This window comes from Mercenaria mercenaria, chromosome 6, assembly GCF_021730395.1.
Source record: "Mercenaria mercenaria strain notata chromosome 6, MADL_Memer_1, whole genome shotgun sequence".
Classification (NCBI taxonomy): Eukaryota; Metazoa; Mollusca; class Bivalvia; order Venerida; family Veneridae; genus Mercenaria; species Mercenaria mercenaria.
In genome coordinates, this window is record NC_069366.1 from 22,022,017 (window position 1) to 22,049,147 (window position 27,131).

At 35.6% G+C, this 27,131-nt stretch overlaps 1 protein-coding gene across 2 annotated transcripts in view; it reads right to left on the reverse strand.

Moving 5' to 3' along the window:
• Positions 1-22,160, reverse strand: part of LOC123549440 (L-fucose kinase-like) — a 57,770-nt gene extending 35,610 nt beyond the window's left edge. Inside the window, exons 1-10 of one of the 2 annotated variants that reach the window (XM_045337542.2) lie at positions 22,091-22,160; positions 13,859-13,968; positions 13,346-13,497; positions 9,458-9,508; positions 9,091-9,216; positions 3,994-4,066; positions 2,379-2,473; positions 1,690-1,770; positions 1,319-1,438; positions 457-634 (exon numbers count right to left, since the gene is read on the reverse strand). In XM_045337542.2, coding sequence (XP_045193477.2) covers positions 457-634; positions 1,319-1,438; positions 1,690-1,770; positions 2,379-2,473; positions 3,994-4,066; positions 9,091-9,216; positions 9,458-9,508; positions 13,346-13,497; positions 13,859-13,937 — 955 coding nt within the window. In that variant the 5' untranslated portion in view covers positions 13,938-13,968; positions 22,091-22,160. The other variant, XM_045337543.2, reaches the window with a different exon arrangement.
• Positions 22,161-27,131: the final 4,971 nt, after the last annotated feature.

The following is a 27,131-nucleotide window of genomic DNA, read 5'->3' on the forward strand; positions in this document are numbered from 1 at the left end:
AAAATTCCTAGATTCTACTGCAAAAAGCACAGTCTTAAAATCCAACACTAAAGCATGGGTCTCTGGCATAGTTACTTGATATTCTTTTGTGGACTATAGTTCTGTCTTAGATATTATATGATAGCATTGAAATTTTTTGGCATGTAATTTCATGGCTTCATCCAAAATGGCTATTTCATATGTTTGAAGTTGTGGATTTCAACACCTGAAGACAAAATGAACAGCAATTTCACTTGTTAGGTGAGATTTAATCTTCAGCCAGCTGGCGGCAAAAATATCTGCCTTTGCGACCAGTGCAGACCAAGGTCAGCCTGCACACCCATGCAGGCTAATCATGGTCTACACTGTTCACTATTCAGTAAGTAAATTTTCGGTGAACACCCATTTGAATAATAAATGGTGTTGCCCAAATTGAGAGATGGCCCAGTCCATTTTAGAAATTTAGAGAATACTTACAAGCTTTTATCTTGTATTTGTGTAGATCATCCCACAGTATTGTCCTTGCTTGTCTCATTGTTTTTATATCACCCACAGCAACATCTTTACCGTAACTACCACTACGTGCACCTGACCGAAAATCTCGTGCATTCACTCCTGAACACATTGGCAACATGACATCAAAGAATAAGGACAGCTGAAATTAAAAAAAGTTTGCACACAGATAAAACTAAATCACCATTGTACAGCAAAGACCAAAATGTTAACATTCATAAATTCCATCGCATTTCTTAGCCCGCTGCGCAGAATAAATCCAACAAGAGCCAAAGTCCAGATTCATTTCATTTTTTTTTTAAATCAATGTATTTCAAGGAAGTAACATCTGTATTAATTATGCAGAAAAGCTGTCTATTGCACTTTTGTTTCTGTTGGTTTTAATGTCACTAAAACACAATATGAAGAAAAATGCCTAGGGGCCTTTCCAAGTATTGTTTTGGGCTAGGGGTGAGCCACTCACTTCCCTTACACCTAAAGTGAGCAACCACATCCATTATTGAGAAGGGCAAGTGATTTGATGCCGGTAACTTATACTACACCAGTCAGCTACTCTCTGCTTTATTAGTCAACAAATTCACATGTAATGCAAAACAGATAGATCATCGCTGTAAACTATCATATACATTATATAAAGTCTTAAAGAACAATCATTGCTAAAACGTGCAAATTTGAAAGCATTATCAATTGGTTATGCTTACTTAAAACTAACTATGATAGCGATACACAACTATTCTCTAAGTACTACCCTTGATAGATGATACTTCACTACCAGCAAAGTAATAAACCATTACATGTGATACACCACTGTATGTTATGGACTAACCTTGATAGGTGATACACCACTATCAGCTCCTATGTAAGTACAAGCATCTAGAGGTGGTTTCGTGCAGAAGGAAAGCAATGTTTCTGACACTTCAGCAGAAAAATACACCATGGCACATACCTACAATTAAACCAACTCAATGACCTACAGAATAAATTAAACTTTAACAGATGATAATTCTCCTCTTTAGCAAAATACAGTCCACATCTAGAATAATGTAGAGATGTGAATAATGTAGAGATTATTTCATATTTTCAACAGTATTTCAGATACATAACAATGATCAATGCAAATACATAGTGTTTCTGAAGTTAAGTCTGTTTAAGAGATTTGATTTCATTTATTTTTAACAAGTAACAAGTTTTAGTTACCATAGGTACAGTTCCATCTTTCCTCTCACATATTTCAAGATTCTTGATAGTTTCTTTGTACAATATATCTTCAACAAAGCCCTGAAACAAAATACAGTAAGCAAATAACAAATCTTTCAAGTCAATAAAAATCTAAATCCACATAAATAGTAGTGTCAAAATATATGGCAGAAAATGCATTCAAATAAATCTTTAGCCACATTTTTGTGCTCCAACTTCATTTTCTTCTTCATAAATTTCAACTTTAAAAATGACAATTCATTTCAAATGTCTGCTTTTTTGTTCTCTAACATGGGTTTATATATTTAATGCCATTTTTCAATGAGTTTACAGTTTTGTGATAGTGGTAAATAAAACTACCTAGCATTCCTGGATTTCCAGCAGTACTAGCTTGCCCTGCTAATGAGTACTTCACTACATGAATAAAGAGATGGAGGATGAACATGTACAGAGGCTGTTAAGTCAAACTGTCTTGAAGAACATTTGCCTCACTTTGAGATTGAACTTCCTTCCTCTGGACTGACTAGCTTGTGCTTGCTCTAGAAAGCTTCTTTAGAAATGGTACAGAAAAAAAATTGTAACTTGTAAAAGGTAATAGGCTTCAGAGGGAAAAAACATAAGAGCTGAGTTTCCCACACATTTAGCTAAAGTAAAGCAGTATAAACAAACACGTTTTATTTTGATCGTACCTGATCACTGAGCTTGTACACTCCATGATGACGACAATATCCCGGTGTAGATGGTACAGTTATAGCACATACATTACACTCTTCCCATGGTATTTCTGTAAAAGCATTTGTAAAAGCAAATATTATATTCAATGCCAGCAAACAAATTTCTGCAATTAATTACTTTAAACTCTAGTGTTTCAAAAAAAAAAAAAAAAAAAAAATAAAAATAATAATAATAAACAAGAATTGTTTATGCTCCCATTGATGGCCTGCCAGTGGTAACACGGTATGTAACTGGGTTTCATTTAAGGTAAATGTGACCTTGATCTTGATCACACTGACTCAAAGCAATAGAGGTTATCTACTGACCATAGACAATCATTCCTCCATGTACTGATTAGTAACTTTTCAACCTTGAGGTAAATATGAATTTGATTAACTGAACAAAAGGTCATATATAGACCACTGGAAATATTGAAGTTTGACAGCTGTAGGCTCAAGTGAGTTATTGATCTGTTACCTTTTTTAGTGCCAAGGTCACTGTGACCTTGAATTCTGACATATTGATCCCAAAAATATAGGGTTCAATTACTGACCAATGGTAATAATCATATGAAGTCTGATAGCTTATATGCAAGTTTTTTCTAGCCACTGATCTGAAAACTTTTTCTAGTCACTGATCTGAAAACTTTTTCAGTGTCAAGGTCATTCTGACAGTGATTTTTGAAAAACTGACAATGAAAACTATAAAGTAACCCACTGACTACAGAAATATTCTGCGAAGTTTGAAAGATGAAAGCCCATGTTTTCTCTAGTTATTGTTTTCAGTGTCAAAATCACCTTGACCTTTGCTGCAGTGATCCTCACTAAGTCTACCAGCCACAGGCAACTATCCCATAAAATTGAAAATTTTAGGTCAAAACATTCTCCAGTTATAATGTTATGGATAAGTAACTGTTTTCTATGTCAAGGTCACTGAGACCTTGGCCTATGATGGGGATGTACAAACATCCTATGACTTTGATGGTAGTACTTTTCACATTATCAGTGTAAAGTTTACTGAAACATTTACCGCTGACCTGCGGACATCACCCCTAAGGATCAACTGCTGACCACAGGGTATTATCCTAAGATGACTTCATGCCATAGTGTTCTGCAGTTACTGATCAGGAAAAAAAATATCTACAAAGGGACTGACTGACATGGGGGCATAAAAACTAATTCTGCAATGTAGACAGGTTTTGAAAAAGCAGTAATTATGTACCTCACTGATGCATTTCTCCATGGTATGCCTAATTTTTAGGCTGACACACAATAATTGTTTTTTTCTGGCCCATTTTATAGCCAAAACTTTTCCAATAATCATAATTCTGGACAAAAATCATTATTTCTCACCAGACTGATCAATTTTGACATCAGCATAGAAACTAACGCAGCAGTAATTGTCAGGATGCTATTTCACATTCATTTGTAGATTTTTAGCTAATTTTACCTTAAACACCTACATATAAACCAGTAAGAATCCAAATGCCACCAAATTTGCAATAAAATTTCAATGAAAGTGAAATGCTTAAATGTCATTAACACACTACCTTGTGAAATTATTGGTGTGGGGTTAAGACTAAAATAAAACCTGCGTCATAAGGCACAGTGAGTATCATGTCTGTACTGCTGACCCATACACCTGGTGAAGATCGCACTGCTATCTGAAACACATCAAATCAATCCCATTCAAAACAAGAGCCATGTTAGACATGGCCAATCCCCCCGCCGGGCATATTATAATTGAAGGCTAAAGTTCCTGGCAAGTTAGTGTCTGAAAGTATTAATTTTGGGGAAAGCTTTGAAGAACCATTTAGTTGTGGTCCGCATCAGGGGTTTTAAAGATGTGAAAGAAAGAATAAGTCAGTGGTGAGGTGGTTTACTGCTAAATTTTATTAATTTTCATGAACAGTATAGCTATGATGTTTTTCTATATGGCTACTGTAAAAAGAAGGAATGGAAAGCTAACAGGGAACACGAGTGCCAGAATGTCACAATATATGCCCGTCACAGCAAATTTCTTTACTCTAGCAGCTGTATTTGCAAATGGAATTTTAATTTTGTGGTTGTTTAGTAATCATTGTAAGTCTTTTGTTTTTCTAAGTCCACAAAAAACTCCTTACCAAGTAGATATCTTAAAATACACGTAAAACTGGAAAGTAACATCCATGTTGTACCACAGAAAAGTGGTCTTGTTTTTTCCCTACGGTCAATTATAAAAAAGTTACAATATAAGTTATTTATAGTAACAACTAAGGTGAGTTAATCTTAAGGAAAAAAAAAAAATATCAAGTCCACAAAAAAATCTTTACCAGGTAGAGATTGGTCAAAATACACCTCAAAATTGGATGTAGCATGCATGTTGTACTACAGAAAAGTTGTCTCGATCTTTCCCTACGACTAATAATGAAAAAGTTATAATAAAAGCTATTTAAAGTAACAACAAAGGGAGGTAATTCTAAAGAAGGGAACTGCGCAGGACACTTCGTCTCATGATGGTGTATATTGTGCCAAGTTACATCAAAATCCCTCCATGCATGAAGAAGAAATGCTTCGGACAATGTCATTCTTGTATCTGACCTTTGGCCTCTCAGTGTGACCTTGACCTTAGACCTAGGGACCTGGATCTTGCGCATGACATTCTGTCTCGTGGTGGTGAACATTTGTGCCAAGTTATACCAAGATCCCTCTATGCATGAAGTGAAAATGCTCCGGACAATTTTTTTTAAGAAAATATGATAAAGGGGAATAACTCAACAAGAGGACCATGATGGTCCTGAATCGCTCACCTCTTCCCACATGACCCAGTTTTGAGTATGACGTCGTTTTTTCTATTATTTGACATAGTGACCTAGTTTTTGAGCTCATGTGACCCAGTTTTGAACCTGACCTAGATATTATCAAGATAAAAATTCTGACCAATTTTCAGGAAGATCCATTGAAAAATATGGTCTCTAGAGAGGTCACAAGGTTTTTCTACTATTTGACCTATTGACCTAGTTTTCAAAGGTACGTGACCCTGTTTTGAACTTTACCTAGATATCAAGGTGAACATTATCACTAATTTTCATGAAGATCTCATGAAAAATATGGCCTCTAGAGAGGTCACAAGGTTTTTCTATTTTTATACCTACTGGCCTAGTTTTTGACCGCACGTGACCCAGTTTCGAAACTGACCTAGATATCATCAAGGTGAACATTCAGATCAATTTTCATGAAGATCCATTGAAAAATATGGCCTCTAGAGAGGTCAAAAGATTTTTCTAATTTTAGACCTACTGACCTACTTTTGACCGCAGTTGACCCAGTTTCAAACCTGACCTAGATATCATCAAGATGACCATTCAGACCAACTTTCATACAGATCCCATGAAAGGTATGGCCTCTAGAGAGGTCACAAGGTTTTTTTTATTATTGACCTACTGCCCTAGTTTTTTATGGCACGTGACCCAGTTTCAACCTTGACCTAGATATCATCAAGGTGAACATTCTGACCAATTTTCATGAAGATCCATTCAAGGGTATGGCCTCTAGAGAGGTCACAAGGTTTTTCTATTTCAAGACCTACTGACCTAGTTTTTGATCGCAGTTGACCCAGTTTCAAACTTGACCTATATATCATCAAGATAAACATTCAGACCAACTTTCATACAGATCCCATGAAAAATATGGCCTCTAGAGAGGTCACGTTTTTTCATTATTTGACCTACTGACCTACTTTTTGATGGCACGTGACCCACTTTCGAACTTGACTTAGATATCATCAAGATGAACATTCTGACCAATTTTTATGGAGATCCATTCACAAGTATGGCCTCTAGAGAGGTCACAAGGTCTTTCTATTTTTAGACCTACTGACCTAGTTTTTGACCGCACATGACCCTGTTTCGAACTTGACCTAGATATCATCAAGATGAACATTCAGACCAACTTTCATATAGATCCCATGAAAAATATGGCCTTTAGAGAGGTCACAAGGTTTTTCTATTATTTGACCTACTGACCTAGTTTTTGACGGCACGTGACCCACTTTCGAACTTGACCTAGATGTCATCAAGATGAACATTCAGACCAACTTTCATACAGATCCCATGAAAAATATGGCCTTTAGAGAGGTCACAAGGTTTTTCTATTATTTGACCTACTGACCTAGTTTTTGATGGCACGTGACCCACTTTCAAACTTGACCTAGATATCATCAAGGTGAACATTCTGACCAATTTTCATGAAGATCTCATGATATATATGGCCTCTAGAGAGGTCACAAGGTTTTTCTATTTTTAGACCTACTGACCTAGTTTTTGACCGCACGTGACCCAGTTTCGAACTTGACCTAGATATCATCAAGATGTACATTCTGACCAACTTTCATACAGATCCCATGAAAAATATGGCCTTTAGAGAGGTCACAAGGTTTTTCTATTATTTGACCTACTGCCCTAGTTTTTGACGGCACGTGACCCACTTTCGAACTTGACCTAGATATCATCAAGATGAACATTCAGACCAACTTTCATACAGATCCCATGAAAAATATGGCCTCTAGAGAGGTCACAAGGTTTTTCTATTATTTGACCTACTGACCTAGTTTTTGACGGCACGTGACCCACTTTCGAACTTGACCTAGATATCATCAAGGTGAACATTCTGACCAATTTTCATGAAGATCTCATGAAATATATGGCCTCAAGAGAGGTCACAAGGTTTTTCTATTTTTAGACCTACTGACCTAGTTTTTGACCGCACGTGACCCAGTTTCGAACTTGACCTAGATATCATCAAGATGAACATTCAGACCAACTTTCATACAGATCCCATGAAAAATATGGCCTTTAGAGAGGTCACAAGGTTTTTCTATTATTTGACCTACTGACCTAGTTTTTGATGGCACGTGACCCAGTTTGGAACTTGACCTAGATATCATCAAGGTGAACGTTCTGACCAATTTTCATGAAGATCTTGTGAAATATATGGCCTCTAGAGAGGTCACAAGGTTTTTCTATTTTTAGACCTACTGACCTAGTTTTTGACGGCACGTGACCCAGTTTCGAACTTGACCTAGATATCATCAAGTTGAACATTCTGACCAACTTTCATAAAGATCCCATGAAAAATATGACCTCTAGAGTGGTCACAAGCAAAAGTTTACGGACTGACGCACGCACGCACGCACGCACGGACGGACGACGGACGACGGACACCGCGCGATCACAAAAGCTCACCTTGTCACTTTGTGACAGGTGAGCTAAAAAATAGGCAAGGTAGAGTTATTGTTCTTGCACACTGCACTTCCTCCATATGTGTTCTATCAGTGTATGAAGTTTGAAGAAAATCCCTCCAGTACTTTTGGAGTTATGTTCCGGACAAAATTTTTAAGAAAATAAGATAAAGGGGAATAACTCAAAAAATAGGCAAGGTAGAGTTATTGTTCTTGCACACTGCACTTCCTCCCAATGTGTTCTATCAGTGTATAAAGTCTGAAGAAAATCCCTCCAGTACTTTTGGAGATATGCTCCAGACAATTTTTTTTTAAGAAAATAAGATAAATTTTTTAAGAAAATAAGATAAAGGGGAATAACTCAAAAAATAGGCAAGGTAGAGTTATTGTTCTTGCACACTGCACTTCCTCCCAATGTGTTCTATCAGTGTATGAAGTCTGAAGAAAATCCCTCCAGTACTTTTGGAGTTATGCTCCGGACAAATTTTTTTAAGAAAATAAGATAAAGGGGAATAATTCAAAAAATAGGCAAGGTAGAGTTATTGTTCTTGCACACTGCACTTCCTCCCAATGTGTTCTATCAGTGTATGAAGTTTGAAGAAAATCCCTCCAGTACTTTTGGAGTTATGCTCCGGACAAAGATCGTTGCGGACGGACGCACGCACGGACGGAGAGCATTTCTAATATCCCCTTCGCCTTTGGCGGGGGGATAAATAACAAAGGAAACTATATAGATCTCATAGACTCCTATAACAGTCCCAGTACCAAATATGTAATCATTTAGAGTGTATCAAAGTGAAGTGATACATCAAATTATCAATTGATTGCAACTGTTAAGGTTCCAACTGTATGCATCAATGGTGAAAGGTACAATCCAAAAACAAGCCGTTCTCTCATCAACCACATGGGTCAACATATCCACTCATCTCATAAATACAATTAGAAATTGACTCCAGTAGACCACATAATTTTTATATAATAAATAAAATGGAAACTGAGCAAGGCAGAATTAAGATACCTTACCAGAAGTTGACTTATTCTTCACAACTGTACATCCTACCCATTCAGTTAAAATACTGTATTACGATCACATTAGCTAGAGGCTTGATAGTCCATTACAAGACTCCAGATTGTAATATTTTCACTGGACTTTAAAATAGATTCTATGGATAAAATTTTTTTTCCTTCTAGAATTTCAGGACAAGCATAAACTGCAGCAGGACGAGTGAAAATTCTAGGCAACACATCCTACTGGATGACTTACTTTCAAAGAATTTGTCAAGCACTTTATCAATAATTTTTATAGTCTACACAAAAGCATATTTCTGCCTAAAAAACTGGGTTTCCAAAATTTCTTGTTTTAATACTGTTTTTTTTTTAATTTTGTCAAACTGGAGCTATAAACAGCCGCACTTACAAATCTGTTAATTTGTTGTGAACCATTTGGTTTCTTAACAGAAATATTCTTACCTTTTCTGTGATGAGTTTTATTAACATATCAATCATACAAGTTAGTCCATCAGGGTCCTGACCACTTAGCTTTACTGGTAATGTTGTAAAAGGTCGACCACAAGGATCGTAAGGATACGTCCGTCCCTTAAATAAAAAAAATGCAGAGTTCTTTTCACGATTTTGTTTGAGCAGGACTCTCAGAAATTACTTAATGATTCATTTATTATCTTTCAATGATACAAAAATTTGAGAATTTCTATCAAAGTAAATAATAAAATGCATGTCACTATATAAATTTTGTTTCAGTATAGCTCTCAGAAATTACTCAGACAGACTTTGGGGTACACTTGTTTTTATCTTGTAATAAACCTATTTTTATACTTACATTGTGTAAAATAAGAATGTAGGAATCCTGTAAAACCTCTGTTGTCAACACCTGAAAAATAAATTCATTTCCATTATTCTGAATAAACCAGAGACTTATGCCATTACAAAACAAGTGAATGAAGTATTGCCATGCAATACAAAGTCCCCTACTGGAAGGCACCTAATTTTCTCCACTGCAGTATAACATAATGAACTGATATCTGTCAATGATGTATAAACAATATTGTACTACATATTCAATATGTTATAACAACACACTTGGATTAAAATGTGCATATATAAAAACCCACAGTTGTTTTCATATTGAATTTTTTTGGCTGATTATAAAAATGTTATCATGTAAGTTATTTATAGTAACAACAAAGGGAAATTAACCTTTAAAAAAAAAAAAAAAAAAAAAAAAAAAAAAAATAATGTAAGTCCACAAGAAACTCTTTACCAGGTAGAGATAGGTCAAAATGTCAAAATACACCTAAAAATTGGATGTAACATGCATGCTGTACCACAGAAAAGTGGTCTCTACCGCCAGTAATAAAAAAGTTACAATAAAATCTATTTATAGTAACAACAAAGGGACGTAATTCTAAAAACAAGGGTGCCTCATGGTGGTGAACATTTGGTCCAAGTTACATCAAAATCCCTCCATGCATGAAGAAGAAATGTTCCGTATAAAGTCATTCTTGAATTTGACCTTTGACCTCTAAATATGACCTTGACCTTAGACCTAGGGACCTGGTTCTTGCGCATGACATGTTGTCTCATCCAGGGGAATATTTGTGCCAACTGATATCTAAATCCTGCTTTGCATGACAAAGTTATAGACCGGACAGGAAAAAAATCCTCTTGACCTTTGATCTCAAAGTGTGACCTTGACCTTTAAGCTAGGGTACTGGGTGTTGCGCATTACACGTCGTCTCATCATGGGAAACATTTGTGCCAAGTAATATTAAAATCCCTTCATGGATGGCAGAGTTATGGGCGGGACAGGAAAAAAACCCTCTGTTGACCTTTGACCCCCAATTGTGACCTTGACCTTTGAGCTAGGGGTCTAGGATTTGCGCATGACGCATCGTCTCATCATGGGGAACACTTGTGCTAAGTGATATTAAAATCCCTTAATGAATGTCAGAGTTATGGACCGGACACGAAACAGACCCTGTTCATGCTATGTTAACATTTGACTGCTAAGTGTGACCTTGACCTTTGAGCTAGGGGTCTGAAAGTTGTGCATGACACATCGTCTTATTATGAGGTACATTTGTGCCAAGTAATATTAAAATCCCTTCATAGATGGGAGAGTTATGGACCGGACAGGAAAAAAGCCTTGTTGACCTTTGACCTCCAATTGTGACCTTGACCTTTAAGCTAGGGGTCCAGGTTTTGCGCATGACACGTCTTCTCCTCATGGGGAACATTTGTGCCAAGTACTATTAAAATCTCTTCATGGATGGGAGAGTTATGGACCGGACAGGAAAAAAGCCCTGTTGACCTTTGACCTGCAATTGTGACCTTGACTTTTGAGCTAGGGGTCCGGGATTTGCGCATGACACATCACCTCATCATGGGGAACATTTATGCCAAGTAATACTAAAATCCCTTCAAGGATGGGAGAGTTGTGGACCGGACTGGAAAAAAGCTCTGTTGACCTTTGACCTCCAATTGTGACCTTGACCTTTGAGCTAGGGGTCCTGGTTTTGGGCATGACACGTCATCTCATCATGGGGAACATTTGTGCCAAGTAATATTAAAATCTCTTCATGGATGACAGAGTTATGGACCGGACACGAAATTGCGGACGGACGGAATGACAGAATGACGGAAAAGCGCATTCCTATAGTCCCCGAAACTGGTTTTCAACCAGTAGGGGACTAATAAGCAGTATTCTGTTATTTTTTTTATATTTTTCACTGATTTTATACAATTTTTCATGGACTACTATTAATAAGTCAGTTATGTAAATCTATCCTGTAAAACTATGTTTCCAGGTATGTTCATGTCAGCTAGTCACAAATGCCTGTCACCAAACATTATACAGTTCACAGACAAATTACAGACCCAATTGTTTATGAAATTTAGTACCTTGCATGTTTTGCATCTTAACTTAATTTAAATGCTGAAATTCCTTCTGAAAATCTATAGGTCCTACATATCAGAAAGACCTGACCATAATAAAAAGATGCATAATTCTAAAAGATATCACAGAATTTATGTTTGAATTAATATATCTGAAAACAAGAGCTGTCTCCATAGGATGACATATGCCCACGATGGCACTTTGAATGAGTAGTTATGGCCGATGTTAGAGTTTAGGACCTTTGACCTACAGAGCTGGGTCTTGCGTGTGACACGTCGTCTTACTGTGTCACAGATTCATGCGTAGTTATTTTAAAATCCATGCATGAATGACAAAGATATGGACCGGACACGCCCATCAATGCACTATCATGAAAAATGACCTTTAACGTCTAAGTGTGACCTTGACCTTTGAGCTACGGTCCTGGGTCTTGCGCGCGACACGTCGTCTTACTGTGGTACACATTCATGCCAAGTTATTTGAAAATCCATCCATCGATGACAAAGATATGGACCGGACACGCCCATCAATGCACTATCCTTTAAAGTCTAAGTGTGACCTTGACCTTTGAGCTACGGACCTGGGTCTTGCGCGCGACACGTCGTCTTACTGTGGTACACATTCATGCCAAGTTATTTGAAAATCTATCCATCGATGACAAAGATATGGACCGGACACGCCCATCAATGCACTATCCTTTAATGTCCAAGTGTGACCTTGACCTTTGAGCTACGGACCTGGGTCTTCTGCGCGACATGTCGTCTTACTGTGGTACACATTCATGCCAAGTTATTTGAAAATCCATCCATCAATGACAAAGATATGGACTGGACACGAAAATTGCGGACAGACTGACAGACCGACAGACACTTCAAAAACTATATGCCTCCCTTCGGGGGCATAAAAAAAAACAACTTAGCTATGATCGCATGCAAAATAACCTTTTTTCGCTGACACAAATTTGGTTTGTTTTCCTATTTTGGTAACATGTCCTGATCTCAATAATACAGAACCTACTTCCAAGTTTTCTCAAGGTTAAACATTTTTTGTTACTTTTAATGTGCATATTGTGCACAAATTCATATTACTGACAAGAAATGACTAAACAGATAAAAACATGAAGTAAGTGACTGTGACGGAAGAAGCTTCTTTACTGGTATCTGATTGGGTTGGTAATTTCGATTTTTCCATAAAAATTAATGTTTTTTGAATTGAGAATATAAAATCTTTTTTCTCAACTAGAATAAGTGAACTTACAGTTACAGATTATGTGTTTAAGCTTATCTCTAGTCATCATCCGCAACCTATATGGGCGACAACTCCAAAAGGCTGTCAGTAGTATTAGTTGGACGATAGGGCAAGGTACAAAGAAGCTCCAACTCCAGAATCCCCCCCAGTTCATTAATCTGACAGGTGTAAACCACCTATAAACAGGACTCTTACCCGAATGTTGTAACTTAAGTTTGAAGCGTGGGGGCTCAAACTCACAACTACTGATATCATAGCAAGACAGTTACCACTAGCCAGCCCGCTTAGCTCAGTAAGTAGAGCGTTGGTCTACAGATCGTGGGGTGGTGAGTTCGATCCTCAGGCGGGGCGTATGTTCTCCATGACTATTTGATAAACGACATTGTGTTTCTAATCATTAGTCCTCCACCTCTGATTTATTGGGGAAGCTGGCAGTTACTTGCGGAGAACAGGAATGTACTGGTTTAGAATCCAGGAACACTGGTTAGGTTAACTGCCCGCCGTTACAGGACTGAAATACTGTCGAAAAATGGCGTTAAACCCAAAACAAACAAACAAACTTACAGAGTATCCTCTCTGAGCACTTATATACTCAGTGACGGTAAGGAGAGCATTGATGGTAGCGCCACCACTGCCAACATAAGCTTTAGGATCTTCAACAGCTAACAGAAATGTATCTTTCTCTATGTAACCTTTAGACTGGCGTAACTCTAACTCTGAAATGAAATTTCGTCTGGTCACTAATTTTTTTTTAACTGAAACTCTGGTAAATAATCCATACAACAGATACAATGTGCAGGATTTATAAGGTTCAATTCATGATTTTTAACTTAACATATGCCTGCTTCCTTAGTCCTCTCACACTTCACTGCCTGTAACTCTCTTCTGTAATCTTTTCCCCTAAAGGACTAATTATTCAACTAATGCCTAAAACTCAACAAGTTTTAGAGAAAGAGTCTTGACATAAATTTTGCATCATGAATTCATCAGTTTACAAACTGTTCATGTAGAAGTTTTTCTTGTAAAAAATAATTTTGAGAAGGTTCATGATGTATTTCTAAATAAACAACAACATACCCCTTTGTAAAGTGTGTGACCACTCTTTGTCAGGGCTTGTTATCACAATGGCTGTCCACCTTACTTTCTTTGCTTCCATTTTTCACACAGCATCAGACTTTCATCCAAAACTGAAACAAACATTTAGATAAGCTTAGCTGATATTTTTGTAAATGTGTGTCAATCACTTCAATTGCTTTCAAGCTTGTCTGTTTGTCTGTCTGTGCATAATACAAATGTTAAAATTTTAATATCCCCTGAACTAAATAAGCTTTTAACACATTTGTATTTCGTTTGTTTTAGCTATAACCACATGGTGGCATAGGTGATATGTTAATGTCAATGCAACAGAACCCCTCCCTCACCCCTCACCCCTCACCCACACTCTAAAAACTGAAGTATAAGATTGGTCTAAAGAGTTCCTGTAGATGGTAAAGCAACAAAAGACTGTATGAAAAGTGATAAAGAAAATCACATTGGAAGGCTGTGAATAATGATTTTATTTATTAGAAGTTAAAGTTGAATAAATTTTATGATGGTAGTTTAGTAACGGACATTGACTTTGATGAAAGCTTTCTTGGAAGAAGACTATATCTAAATGGTGAAGTAACAGTAGATAATAATGTAAATTGTCAAAGACCTACACAGTAATGTACTCTTGAAAAAAAAATGACATTATTTGTTACATGTTATTTCATTATTTTCTATAACAATATAAAGTTTTCTATTTATACTGTGTTATTTTCCTTTTGTGATAACATTCTAGCCAAGTTTTGTTTCATACTACATAATTCATGCTTTTGAGCTACAGATATGTTGCTCTGATTAAATGTCACTGTCACAGTTAGAATTTTAAATCATGTTTTGCTGTTAATGATACAAATAAAATAAAGCATATACATATAACAGAAAGGTTTCATATACATTTTCATATATGAGCCGTGCCATGAGAAAACCAACATAGTGGGTTTGCGACCAGCATGGATCCAGACCAGCCTGCGCATCCGCGCAGTCTGGTCAGGCTCCATGCTGTTCGCTTTTAAAGCCTATTGGAATTGGAGAAACTGTTAGAGAACAGCATGGATCCTGACCAGACTGCGCAGATGCGCAGGCTGGTCTGGATCCATGCTGGTCGCAAACCCACTTTGTTGGTTTTCTCATGGCACGGCTCATATGTACTTAAATTTGTATTTTGGGCTTCGAAGATCTTGAACACTCCCTGAGTGTTTAATACTTTGTAAAATTCCCATCAGGCATCCGTCGCTTAATTTCCACGGAAGAATGAAAAAATGCCAGAACTGGTGAAAGAGCAAGTAACTTCAACTTTTGTTTTGTAATCATTTTGTAATATTTTACAATAAATAATAATTGATTTTAATTTATAAAGGACTTTCATGTTGATTGAAATGCATTACTACAATTATGGTGCAAATCATTATCTTTAACTTGGGCACTCTGATGTAAAAAGTGCATAATTTGATGTAAAAAGTGCATCAGAACCAGTCAACAAACAGGTCTAGGAAAGTGGTATATTTACAGATAATCTAATCTATAAATTTACAGATTTTTCAATCTATAGATTTACAGATCAAATGTTTGAAAACTGCTAAAATCATATTTAGACTCAAAATCGCAGCTTGAAATTAATTGATTTACTTATGGCATGCATTAATAAAGGTAAATTGTAACTTTCAGTCATTTCTGTAAACTTTAATTTTTCTGAAAATGCCAAAACACTCAAAGTCAACAAAAATGGCTGAAACTCAGAAATGACCTTAATTTATGTATACAGTAAATAAACAAATTAATTTCAAGCTGTGGTTTTGAGGATAAATTTGATTTCATCAGTTTTCATACACACAATCTGTAAATTTATAGGGCATTATCCGGTTATTTGTACTGCTGGACAAATATTTTTTTGTTAAATTTCACCCCTTGAAGTGCTGTTTATTTTCGTTAAAAACCTAGACTGTGTAACAAACATGAGAATCAGTCTCAGTGAGATGCTTGTTACTATAAATAAACATTACTCACCTGAAAGGCCAAATATTCCAGTACCCCTTTCGATATGCTAACTTAATGTGTTTACAGACTTGATCATAATTTGGCATCAGTAACAATTGTTTAGCTTTATTCCGTGAGTGCAAGTACCGTTAATGCCAGGTCCCTGCTTAATATGTTTACATTATCTAGCGATTGTTGAGTTAATGGCTCGGACAGTTGAAGCATCTCACTGACCTAATTCGTCGCCTAATATACTCCTGTTATTTGTACCGCTTCGTAAAAATGGATAAAAAAACGTTCTTTTTCTTACAAATTTTGTCATTTTCAGAATCATACCTAACCCCAAAAGTATTCCGAGCCCCATTTTCTATTATTTAGCCCCCAAAGAAAACCCTTTTCTGGGAAAATCTTCCCCTTGCAAGGCATTATAGTTTGTAAGAATTCTCTCTCCTTATATATACTCCGGTTATTTGTACCGGTACAGTACAGTCCTAACTTAAAAATGTATTCTAACTTACCAAATTTTACCATGCAGACATTTATGTATAATATCTAACTCTACCGTCTAGATACTCGTATCGTTTGTTTGAAACGTTAAATGCATACAAAGTATAATTTCGTGATGGAAATAAACGAAACAATGCTGCAAAATGTCTGTATGCAGATTCATCACCGCCTAATCCAATCAAACATGCCCATTCTAAAAATGTGTCAGGATTTAATCCATTTACGTAGACAAATGTTGCCACAATTATTCTGTCAAAATGCTTGATGTTTTGTGTTCAAAACAGACGTCTAATTCTATGCGGCCACTGTGACACAGAACCAATAATTGATCTATCCTGAATTAAACTCCACAATTCATAAATTTCACGATTTTTTTCTCTATCCATCTCAAGCACTAACTAATTCTGCACATTTGTTTGAACACAAATGCTAATTAAGACTGAAAAACAGTCCCAAGAGCATAAATTTGACCTCTGCTGGTCAGACTGCATGACCCAATTTGTCACCTAATATACTCCTGTTATTTCTACCAGAGCATAATTTTCTACATTTTTTGTCTGAATATTGCCATTTTCAGAATCATACCTATCCCCAAAAGTATTCCGAGCCCCATTTTCTATTATTTAGCCCCAAAAGAAAACCCTTTTCCCGGGAAATCTTCCCTTTGCAAGGCATTATTAATACAGTTTCTCTCTAAGTAGCTCTCTCTCTATATATACTCCGGTTATTTGTACCAGTACAAATAAGTTCAGAGCTGCAGACAAGCTTGAAATCACTTAAAGTTTGGTGCTTTATATATTGAAAATTGACGAAATGTGCATTATGCCCTTTACAATATATAGTCCGGTCTTTTGTACCGGTACAAAAAACGGGAGTAATATAGAAACTTGCTTTTTTTCCAAGTGCGAAATTAATATATCGTCATGAGTCACATGATCATTAAGTTACAGGTCATTCTATTTTTAACCATGCGTCTGGTAAACATTGACGGAATAAAGCAAAACCAGTCTGAAACTGAAAGGTTGACAAAGTGTCTGGTTACATTAACGGAATAAAACTTAATCTGTCCAATTCTATAACTAAGTATAAGGGGAAAGTAGGCCAGAATTTATTTGTACCGCGGTACAAATTACAGGATAATGCCATTTATACATCGAAAAATCTGTAAATTTACAGGTAATCTGTAAATATACCACTTTCCTAGACCTGACAAACGCCAATATCCGAACATTTACATCTACAAATTTATTAACCTTAATACAATTTTTTTATAACTACCAGGGATCATCCTACAAGACGATTTGAGCGACATCGTTGCTGTTAAGCCGGCCACTTCACCTAATTATTGCCTCCAGGCGAAATCCGAATCGCTGAGTTTTTCTGAGTGTTGTAATCTGTTTTACTTAAAGTTGTAAAACTTGATGCATATTCTAGATTAAATTACCGACAAATCCATAGTCAACCCCGCCTACTCGCCTGTCAAACTTCAGCCAATCGTATCGTTAATATCCCACAGTGTTAATCAATAATATTGTAAGCCGCCGCCATTTTGAAAATTTTCAATCGGCGTGTAAAACAGGGCTTAAGCTAGGCTAAGATTTAAGGGAGAAGTCACTTCTCCCTCAGCTAAGATTAGGGAGAAGTGAAGAGATTTTAGGGAGAAGTGGCGAGATTTTAGCACCATGACATGCAAGTTGAAAAAGGAACTAAATATGCTTAATATAACGTAACTATTTTTATTATTTCCTGACTTTGTTTACAAAGTCTATTAATTTAAAGTAAATGACAAATTCATTGAAAATGTCAGTGATACTGTTTTCTTATCATTTTAAACCTTTTGAATCTAATGTGATTTTAAGAACTGCAAATTTAAGTTTTTTTTCACTCTTGCAATGATTGCCCAAACCAAGAAAACCCTTTAAATATGAATACAATTAAAAAAAAGTTAATTCCATATCAGCAAAAAATAAATCAAGCTCCCAGTGCTTTGCACTCAAAGTCAGTCACTTTAAATAGCAAGTGTGCGAATTAAATACATGTCAATAGGAAGCAGTGACATCACTATGACATCACACAGAATAGGCGTTGTACATTCTTTGTTCTGCTGGTGACTGATGCTGGTGTCGGCACACATTAAAAGAAACAGTTGTCAAACAGGTTTAACCCAGTTTCTGATGGCAGATGTCAAAAATTTGCGTAAATTTCAGTTACCTTATTTTAGTCACAGAAAGTGTCAGTGATAATATTATGTTTCTAAAGTTGGGGTTTTGAAAAATTCGGGTAAAATTAAGTGGATTTAAGGAAATTACTGGAGCTAGTCACGGTAAGATACTTTCTAAAGGTCAAAACTTATGTAATATAAATCCCTACTGCTTTGTTTATCAACAGTCAGTTTACAAAACAAGTGTCACCTTCGCACTTTTCCGTAATCTAAAGTAGGCGGAGCTTAAATTATGCCATCGTGTATTCCAGTCAAGTGTCAACAGGCCGATAGCGGATAACTGGAGGAATGTGGATAAAAAAAATCGGGCGACTTCAATTTCGCTTTGATGTTAGATTAGAGCGAAGTGGGGAGCTACAAAGCGACTATTTCGCTCAAGTCGCTCCCTCGCTCAAGCCCTGGTAAAAGCCGATAAACTTAACGAGTGTATGATCATATGCATCAATAGTATATTATTTATTGATTTTATTCAAGCTTACTTCAAAAAATATTTCAAATACGACCAATTTCTAAAAATGATTTGCCCGGGCACTGTGGATAAAAAAAATACGATTCCCTTGGACATCTGAACAGCCGTACAAAATTATTGTAAAAAGATCGCCAATATCGACGAGTTTGGTACTATTTTCGAAAAGATTAATAAAAATATCAATTAAATGTATAAATCTGAACAATTTGATGCAAGAATCGGGCATTATTAAAGCACGAGAATCGAAACATGAATGAAAATTTCCACGGTGTTTCAATCGCGCACCTGTAAAACTTACGCGTTTCGGATGTGTAAATTTCGGATAAAAATTTTAAGGCGACTTTTTCACAGCTAAGTTAATACTTTATTTATAAATTCATGAAAATAACAAGAGCTGTCCGTAAGACAGCCAAGCTCGACTATTCGAAATATTGACCCAGAAGCAGGAAAATATTACCCAAAAAAGTTAAATATCAAAAGAGTTTTAAGTTCAAAAGGGGGAATAATTTGACCAAAATGCATATCAGTTATGGGACTTGCTGCTATCAACTAGTTTTATAACCCCGAAGGCACATGAGAAGTTTCAATTCAATATCTGCATTAGTTTTGGAGATAGTAACTTGCATGTAAAACTTTAACCAGAATTTTCAAAGTCCAAAAGGGGGCATAATTTGCCCAAAATACATGCCAGAGTTTTGGGACTTGATCCAGTGAGGTTAGTAATTGATCTAGAAAAAGAAAAAATAAGTTTCAAATCTATATGCCTTTTAGTAATAGCTGTATGTACTTGCACGCAAAACTTCAACCAGAATTTTCTAAGTCCAAAAGGGGCATAATTTGGCCAAAATGAAAGTCAGAGTTATGGGACTTGATCCTATCAACTAGTTTTATAACCCCGAAGACACATGTGAAGTTTCAAATCAATATCTGCATTATTTTTGGAGATAATAACTTGCATGTAAAACTTTAACCAAAATTTTCTAAGTCTAAAAGGGGGCATAATTTGCTCAAAAAACATGTCAGAGTTATGGGACTTGACCCAGTGAGGTTGGTAATTGATCTAGAAAAAGAAAAAATAAGTTTTAAATCTATATGCCTTTTAGAAATAGTTGTATGTACTTGCACGCAAAACTTTAACCAGAATTTTCTAAGTCCAAAAGGGGGCATAATTTGGCCAAAATGAAAGTCAGAGTTATGGGACTTGCTGCTATCAACTAGTTTTATAACCCCGAAGACACATGTGAAGTTTCAAATCAATATCTGCATTAGTTTTGGAGATAGTAACTTGCATGTAAAACTTTAACCAAAATTTTCTAAGTCTAAAAGGGGGCATAATTTGCTCAAATAACATGTCAGAGTTATGGGACTTGACCCAGTGAGGTTGGTAATTGATCTAGAAAAAGAAAAAATAAGTTTTAAATCTATATGCCTTTTAGAAATAGTTGTATGTACTTGCACGCAAAACTTTAACCAGAATTTTCTAAGTCCAAAAGGGGGCATAATTTGGCCAAAATGAAAGTCAGAGTTATGGGACTTGCTGCTATCAACTAGTTTTATAACCCCGAAGACACATGTGAAGTTTCAAATCAATATCTGCATTAGTTTTGGAGATAGTAACTTGCATGTAAAACTTTAACCAAAATTTTCTAAGTCCAAAAGGGGGCATAATTTGCTCAAAATACATGTCAGAGTTATGGGACTTGACCCAGAGAGGTTGGTAATTGACCTAGAAAAAGAAGAAATAAGTTTCAAAGCTATATGCCTTTCACTGATGGCTGTATGTACTTGCATGCAAAAACTTAACCAAGGTGTGACGCCGACGCCGACGCCAGGGTGAGTAGAATAGCTAGACTATTCTTCGAATAGTCCAGCTAATAATGCAATAATCAATTTCCTTAAATAATTACTGTCTATAAGTTATTGCAAGACACACAAAAACAGGGTTCGATCTTAACGCAGTCCCGCGATCCCGAGGACACCTATTTTAGCGGAGAGCCTCCTGAACTTGGAAGCTGGCTGTCCCGTTGGGACAGTAAGTTTTCAGTTCAATATAGCTAAAAAACTTATCAAAAATACCAAAATGACAGAAAAACCTTGCTTTGAAACGATTTTCGAAGTCGACATCTGTTCTAACCACAGTCCGGATGTTTACTCTCGAATACATACATGTACGTAGACTGGTTCCGCGTCCTATAAAATATATAGTGTGAAATCACAGAAGAGACAGTGGTTACCAGTCTAACATGTACGGTACGGTCCGGATACGGGGTTTTACCATGTAGCCTCGCTTTCGGTTGTCCTATATTTTCGCGATTATTTGTTTACCTGTCAAAAAGTCATGTGGAAATTTATCGATGGCGTTACGGAACCAGCCATTAAAAAGCCAAAAAGAAAAGATCAGCGTTTGGAAACACAACGTGATTACGAAAAAAACCAACGTAAGCGTGATTTTCAAAGTTCATGGCTGAAGGAAGATGTATTTGCTTTGGTTATATATGTTTATTGAATCTTTTTAAATAGTGTTAACAATCGATAAAATCACTGAAAATGGGAGGGATTCCTAAAATCTGGGAGGGACAGCTGAATTTGTAAGGAGGAATCCCGCCAGGATTGTTAGGAAAAAAGTAAGCATCTAACCCTGAGAAAGTGGAAATATATAATTATTGGCTGGAAACTGAATACTATGCCGATTCTTCTCCTTAAATTCCTCGATTTCTCCCAAATTCTGCGGAGAGAGAAGTCACTTTTCCCTAAAATTTTGACATAGGATGATCCCTGAACTACAATTCTATCACTCTGGACCTTAACCCAAAACTTACAGAATTTGTAGAAGACATACGTGACTCAACTGTTAACAACTGTCAGACTGATCAACCAGCTAATCATTGCCACATGTCCCTCTCAGTGTGAGCAGGCATCTGCTTCTCTTCGCCGATATCTTGACATGGGTTACAATACATGCATATTTTGAAGAAATAAGATATCAAATGTTAAAATGTAAAAACAAAGTAGATGCGCTACACTTTAATCAAACAAAATGCCGTCTACTTACGATAAATTCAATCAAAAATTGCAAAAACGATTTGTTCTGCAAAATCCTGCATACCTCCTTAGTGAAGAGCTCCAGGGAGGTAACTAGAACGACTAGAACTAGAAGACATTTCGTCCCAATATATTTCAACCCCAACTCCTCCGACAATTCAATCCCATTTATACTGTTCCACAGTATTCCATGTCATTATTCCACGCCCCTCCACTCATACATAACCAGTATTAAGTGCATCCTTTGAAAGTCATCCTGTCAGAAAACACTGGTTCTATTTCAAAATAATTTTACAGATATTTCCCCATGTGTGAACCTCTAGGATGCGGGTTAAAAGAGTTGTGGATTTCGGGTGAGCGATCTAACGCTTTCATGGCCCTCCTGCTTCAAATTTAAAGCCCAGACTGGAGTTCATATGACATATTCTAGTCACGACCGCACTGAACTTTTGTATAACGTAAGGCAGTGGCTAGGTAGCCGGTTCCGGCTATACCTAGACTAAAGGTCTAGGTAGCCGGCTCTATATATACATATCATATATGAACATGTAAGTAAAGGTAGCCGGCTTTAATAAACTGTATCTATAAAGGATTATAAGGATCATTATATTAGTTAAATAAAATACATTTCTTCTGATTTATTATTCTTTATTGTTTGTGTTTTACCTGTTTATTTTGCCGAATTTACGCACTCATATCGGCGAACATTTTGTTATGTTAGAATATTCGAGATACAGCGATTCATTCCTAAAAGAAAACAAAACAAACAGTTTTAAAAAGGCAAAACAAAGAGCATCATCGTATATTAAATGATGCGACTCTACTGAATATAACGACGTTGGATCATTTCGTGTGCCTTTTTAAGTGAAAATTTTAAGTGATCATTACTTTCGCACTTCTATGTGCGTCTTTAATTAATTAACTAATTACTTACTAATTTCTTCTCCGATTTGTCTACAATTCAATGATCTTTATTGGTTCTAATTGTTTGTTTGAACATATGAGCTCTTTATTCTAAGGTAGCATGATAAATGTGAAATGTAAAATTACATAATTACATGTATATATCAAAAGACCTAATTCTAAAGGATCGCCGACAATTGAAATCATCGATCAAAACTGGTTTTTTTTTTTACATTTATAACAAACTACAAAAATTCATTTAAAATTTTACTTTTGATTATAAACATGCCATTTAAACATGCCGATGACGATAACGACACTTTGATCATTTGTTGATAACATAACAAAATATCGGCCGATATGATACGAGTGCATAAATACGGCGAAATAAACAGGTAAATCACAAATAGTAAATAATAAGTCACAAAAATGTAATTAATTTAACTAATATAATGATCCTTTTTAACAAAATTTATTAAAGCCGGCTACCTTGACTTACGTGTTAATATATGATATGTATATATATAGAGCCGGCTACCTAGACCTTTAGTCTAGGTAGCCGGAACCGGCTACCTAGCCACTGCCATAACGTAAATATAAATGTAAAACTCTTCATTTCTAATGGCATTCTTAGGGTGAGAAAACGTCGATGAGATGTGTCACCGTAAAACATCAAGATCAAGATCAAGGGTATTGTCCGATAAAATTGTTGATTGAACTTAAATTTAATCTTCCAATATCGCTTCAATATAACTCTCTTTAAACTTGAAGTATTTACTATGACGGTATTACCAGAATATTTTATATAAAACTTATTTTGCTAAGGTAAGTTTTTATACATTTCTTTTTGCAAAACAAGCAATCACAATCTGGCCTGTTCAGTTGTTTGGATCCATACTTTTGTCTTGAACTTCTCAATATGAACATAAAATTTTGCAAAGAGTTTTAGAACGCATGACTTTGTATCATCCAGTCATTTATGCGCATGAAGAACAATATTGACCCAAGAACATATTTTTGTAAACATTACAGGTTACATTTGATCATTTTGACGATGTACTTGTAACCAATAGATACTCTTCGCATTTGATTCGCTTTTTTTTAGTTTTTAATCGATGCATGCATATAATCTCTAATTCCATATGTCCAAATTTTACGCATTAGACCTTGATTTCCCACTTTCTCTTTGGCTGTCTCATATTCTAAACAAAGTATGTTAACCCTTACCCTGCTAAATTTCTAAAATGGACTGGTCCATCTTCCAGGACAGTGCCATTAACTGTTAAAAGGGTTACTTACCAAAACGATACTGACTGAATAGCGAACAGTGCAGGCCATGATCAGCCTGCACGGATTTGCAGGCTAATCTTAGTCTGCACTGGTCGTAATGGCAGAAACACTTGCCGCTTCTCCGAGAGCTTCAGTTTGGCCCTCTATCAATTTATTATTCAATTAGTTGTGCAACACAAGAATGACTGTTAAGAAACCCGTCCTGTAAAACAGACTGTAAGCATTTTCCTCCAAATGATTTACAGTTAAGTTCTTTAATACATTTTTTTTTGTACTTTCCAATAACCTTTAACAGTAATCGGTTTATAGTTTAAACATAGGTTCGAGGAACATTAACCTGCTTCCAAGCAGACGGTAACTGTTGTTGAGAGATTCTTAAATGTTAAAAAAGCTGCGCTACACTATACTCAAACTTGAAAAAGTTCAACATCGAAGCTATTTCCATGTTCCTGCTTGTCCAAACTATCTACATAGATAAAGTTACCTATGGGCGTATTAATAGTAATAATAATAATAATAAAAATAATAGGCCCTAATAATAATAATAATAATAATGATAGAATCTAATAATAATAATAATCATCATCATTGAACTTTATTTAAAGAAGGTAACATATAAGACATCAAACATTTCTGAAACATAGATTCAAAGTGACCTGTAAAAAGAACAACAAAAATACAGAACAGTTTTACATAAAATAGATAAAAAAAAAGAAAAGATTTACTGACTGATGATAAAGAAGAGAAGACGAATTTACATGCTTTACATTCAAAAACAACATTCGTTTTTAAAAATATACCATAGAATTAACTAAAAACGTATTTTTCTCTACTCCCACAAAGTCACACAAAGAAAGAAGACACGGATAAAGCGTTTACAGAGAATGTTGCAACTTTTCCAGTTTCTTATAGATATTCTTTTATATTTGTTTTTGAAGGATGAATGTTAATACACACAACGGATATTCTATGGAACGATATTTCATACTTCAGCACTATAGTCGAATGACTTTCACATAATTTGTGAGATAATTTGGATTAAAATCTCATTATGTTGTATTTAAAAAAAGAATCAGAATTCTTTTATATACAAATCTACATACTGTACGTATCAAATGTAGATTGACGACAATGTGTTTTTCGTTTTTCGTATATAGACTTATTACTGATGTGCTGGCATTTCATCTTCAAACTTGATTCCTCCCAAATTAAAGTGACCATGTAGTCAAGAGTGAGAATAGTTTAGCTTCAAAGTAATTCTAACAGCATGTTTACATTGTCTAAAGAACGGTTTGGGCTTCTATAGATTATTTGACATCATACAGATTCTTCAAATTTTATATCCATAAATACTGCGCTAGTTTTAGGTGCAAATTTGGTATGAATTCCTACACATCGATCGACCTTTATTTTTGTTGGCTATAGACATCTGTCTTTAATATAGGTCTTTCATATTTTCAAAGTTGGAGAATTTGGAAAACTTTCTTCATTTATGTCTGTTTGTTAAACCTTATCATACTGATCACTATTGATTCTGCCTTTGCGACCTGTGAATTCAATGAAAATGTTAAGTACATAAATTAGTTTCTGATTTGAAGTCTCGCTGTAAGTCTAGAGACATTTGACTCTTTGATGATCAGTAATTTCCTGACTGTTATTCCCAGAATTAGCCAAAGGTTCAGGGCGAGCTATTAGTATGCGTGGATGGTCCGGCGTCCGTCGTCCGTCGTCCGTCGTCCATATCTTTACTTAAACATCTTCTCCTCTGAAACTACTGATCAGAATATGAACCGCGTGATGAATCTTTATCAAACCTGGTCTGTAGCATCATTATATGGTCCTCTCCAAATTTTGTTTGAATGGGGGCACATGGCCCCTTTTAGGGGCCACTAGAGCTAAAAATAGAAATACCTTTAAAAGTATTTTTTTCTCATTAACCACTAGATAGATCTGCATTAAACGTTGTCTGTAGCATAATTATATGGTCCTCCGTCCCATATTTGTTCAAATGGGGGCATTTGGCCCCTTTTAGGGGCCGCCAGAGCTAAAAAAGTAAAAAAAAAAAAAATATATATATATATATATATATGGTATATTGTGGTGGTGATTTAGTTCGTATAAATTCTCTGTACTATATAATAATTTATAATGCGAACTTGTATCCTAGCGGATCTCACGTATGGGAAAGTCAACTGTTCTGAATATAATTATATCCCTTAATGCAAACTATCTCTATATATTCAATGTATCCTCGAGATCCAGTTAACTTTCAGAGAGAGAAAATATAGCTTCTCTGGTCCCAATCAGTTAAAAAGACTAAAATGTCACTACTGATTTGTGACACATGAAAACAGAGATTTGAGTATATATATGCAAATATCGAACCAGTACGAATGTGTAGTACAATTCAGGCTCGTATATAAAGCAGCACCGAAACTAATCTTATGGGTTAGTGGACTTGCTGTGGCATATTCGAGTTCATTTGTATTGCTAGGCGCTTTACCATGATTGGTCTGGGATTTAGTTCGTATAAATTCTCTCTATTATATATATACACACACTATTGGTTTTTGTTTCATTTAAAAAAATATTTTTTTAAAAATTTTTTAATTGTTTTTTTAATTGTTTTTTTTTTTAAATATTTTTTAATTTTTCAATTTTTTATTATCATTTTTTAAATTTCAAATTAAAAAAACAACTTTTTTTTTAATTTAATACTTTCTCACAAGCAAGATCTAATTAGGTCAAGGTCTGCCTATGGTGAGCGACTTAGGCCCTATGGGCCTCTTGTCTTTTATTTCAGATGCCTTGTCGAGTATTGCTTTTCTTTGCTCTTTTTTCAACAAAATATTTTTAAA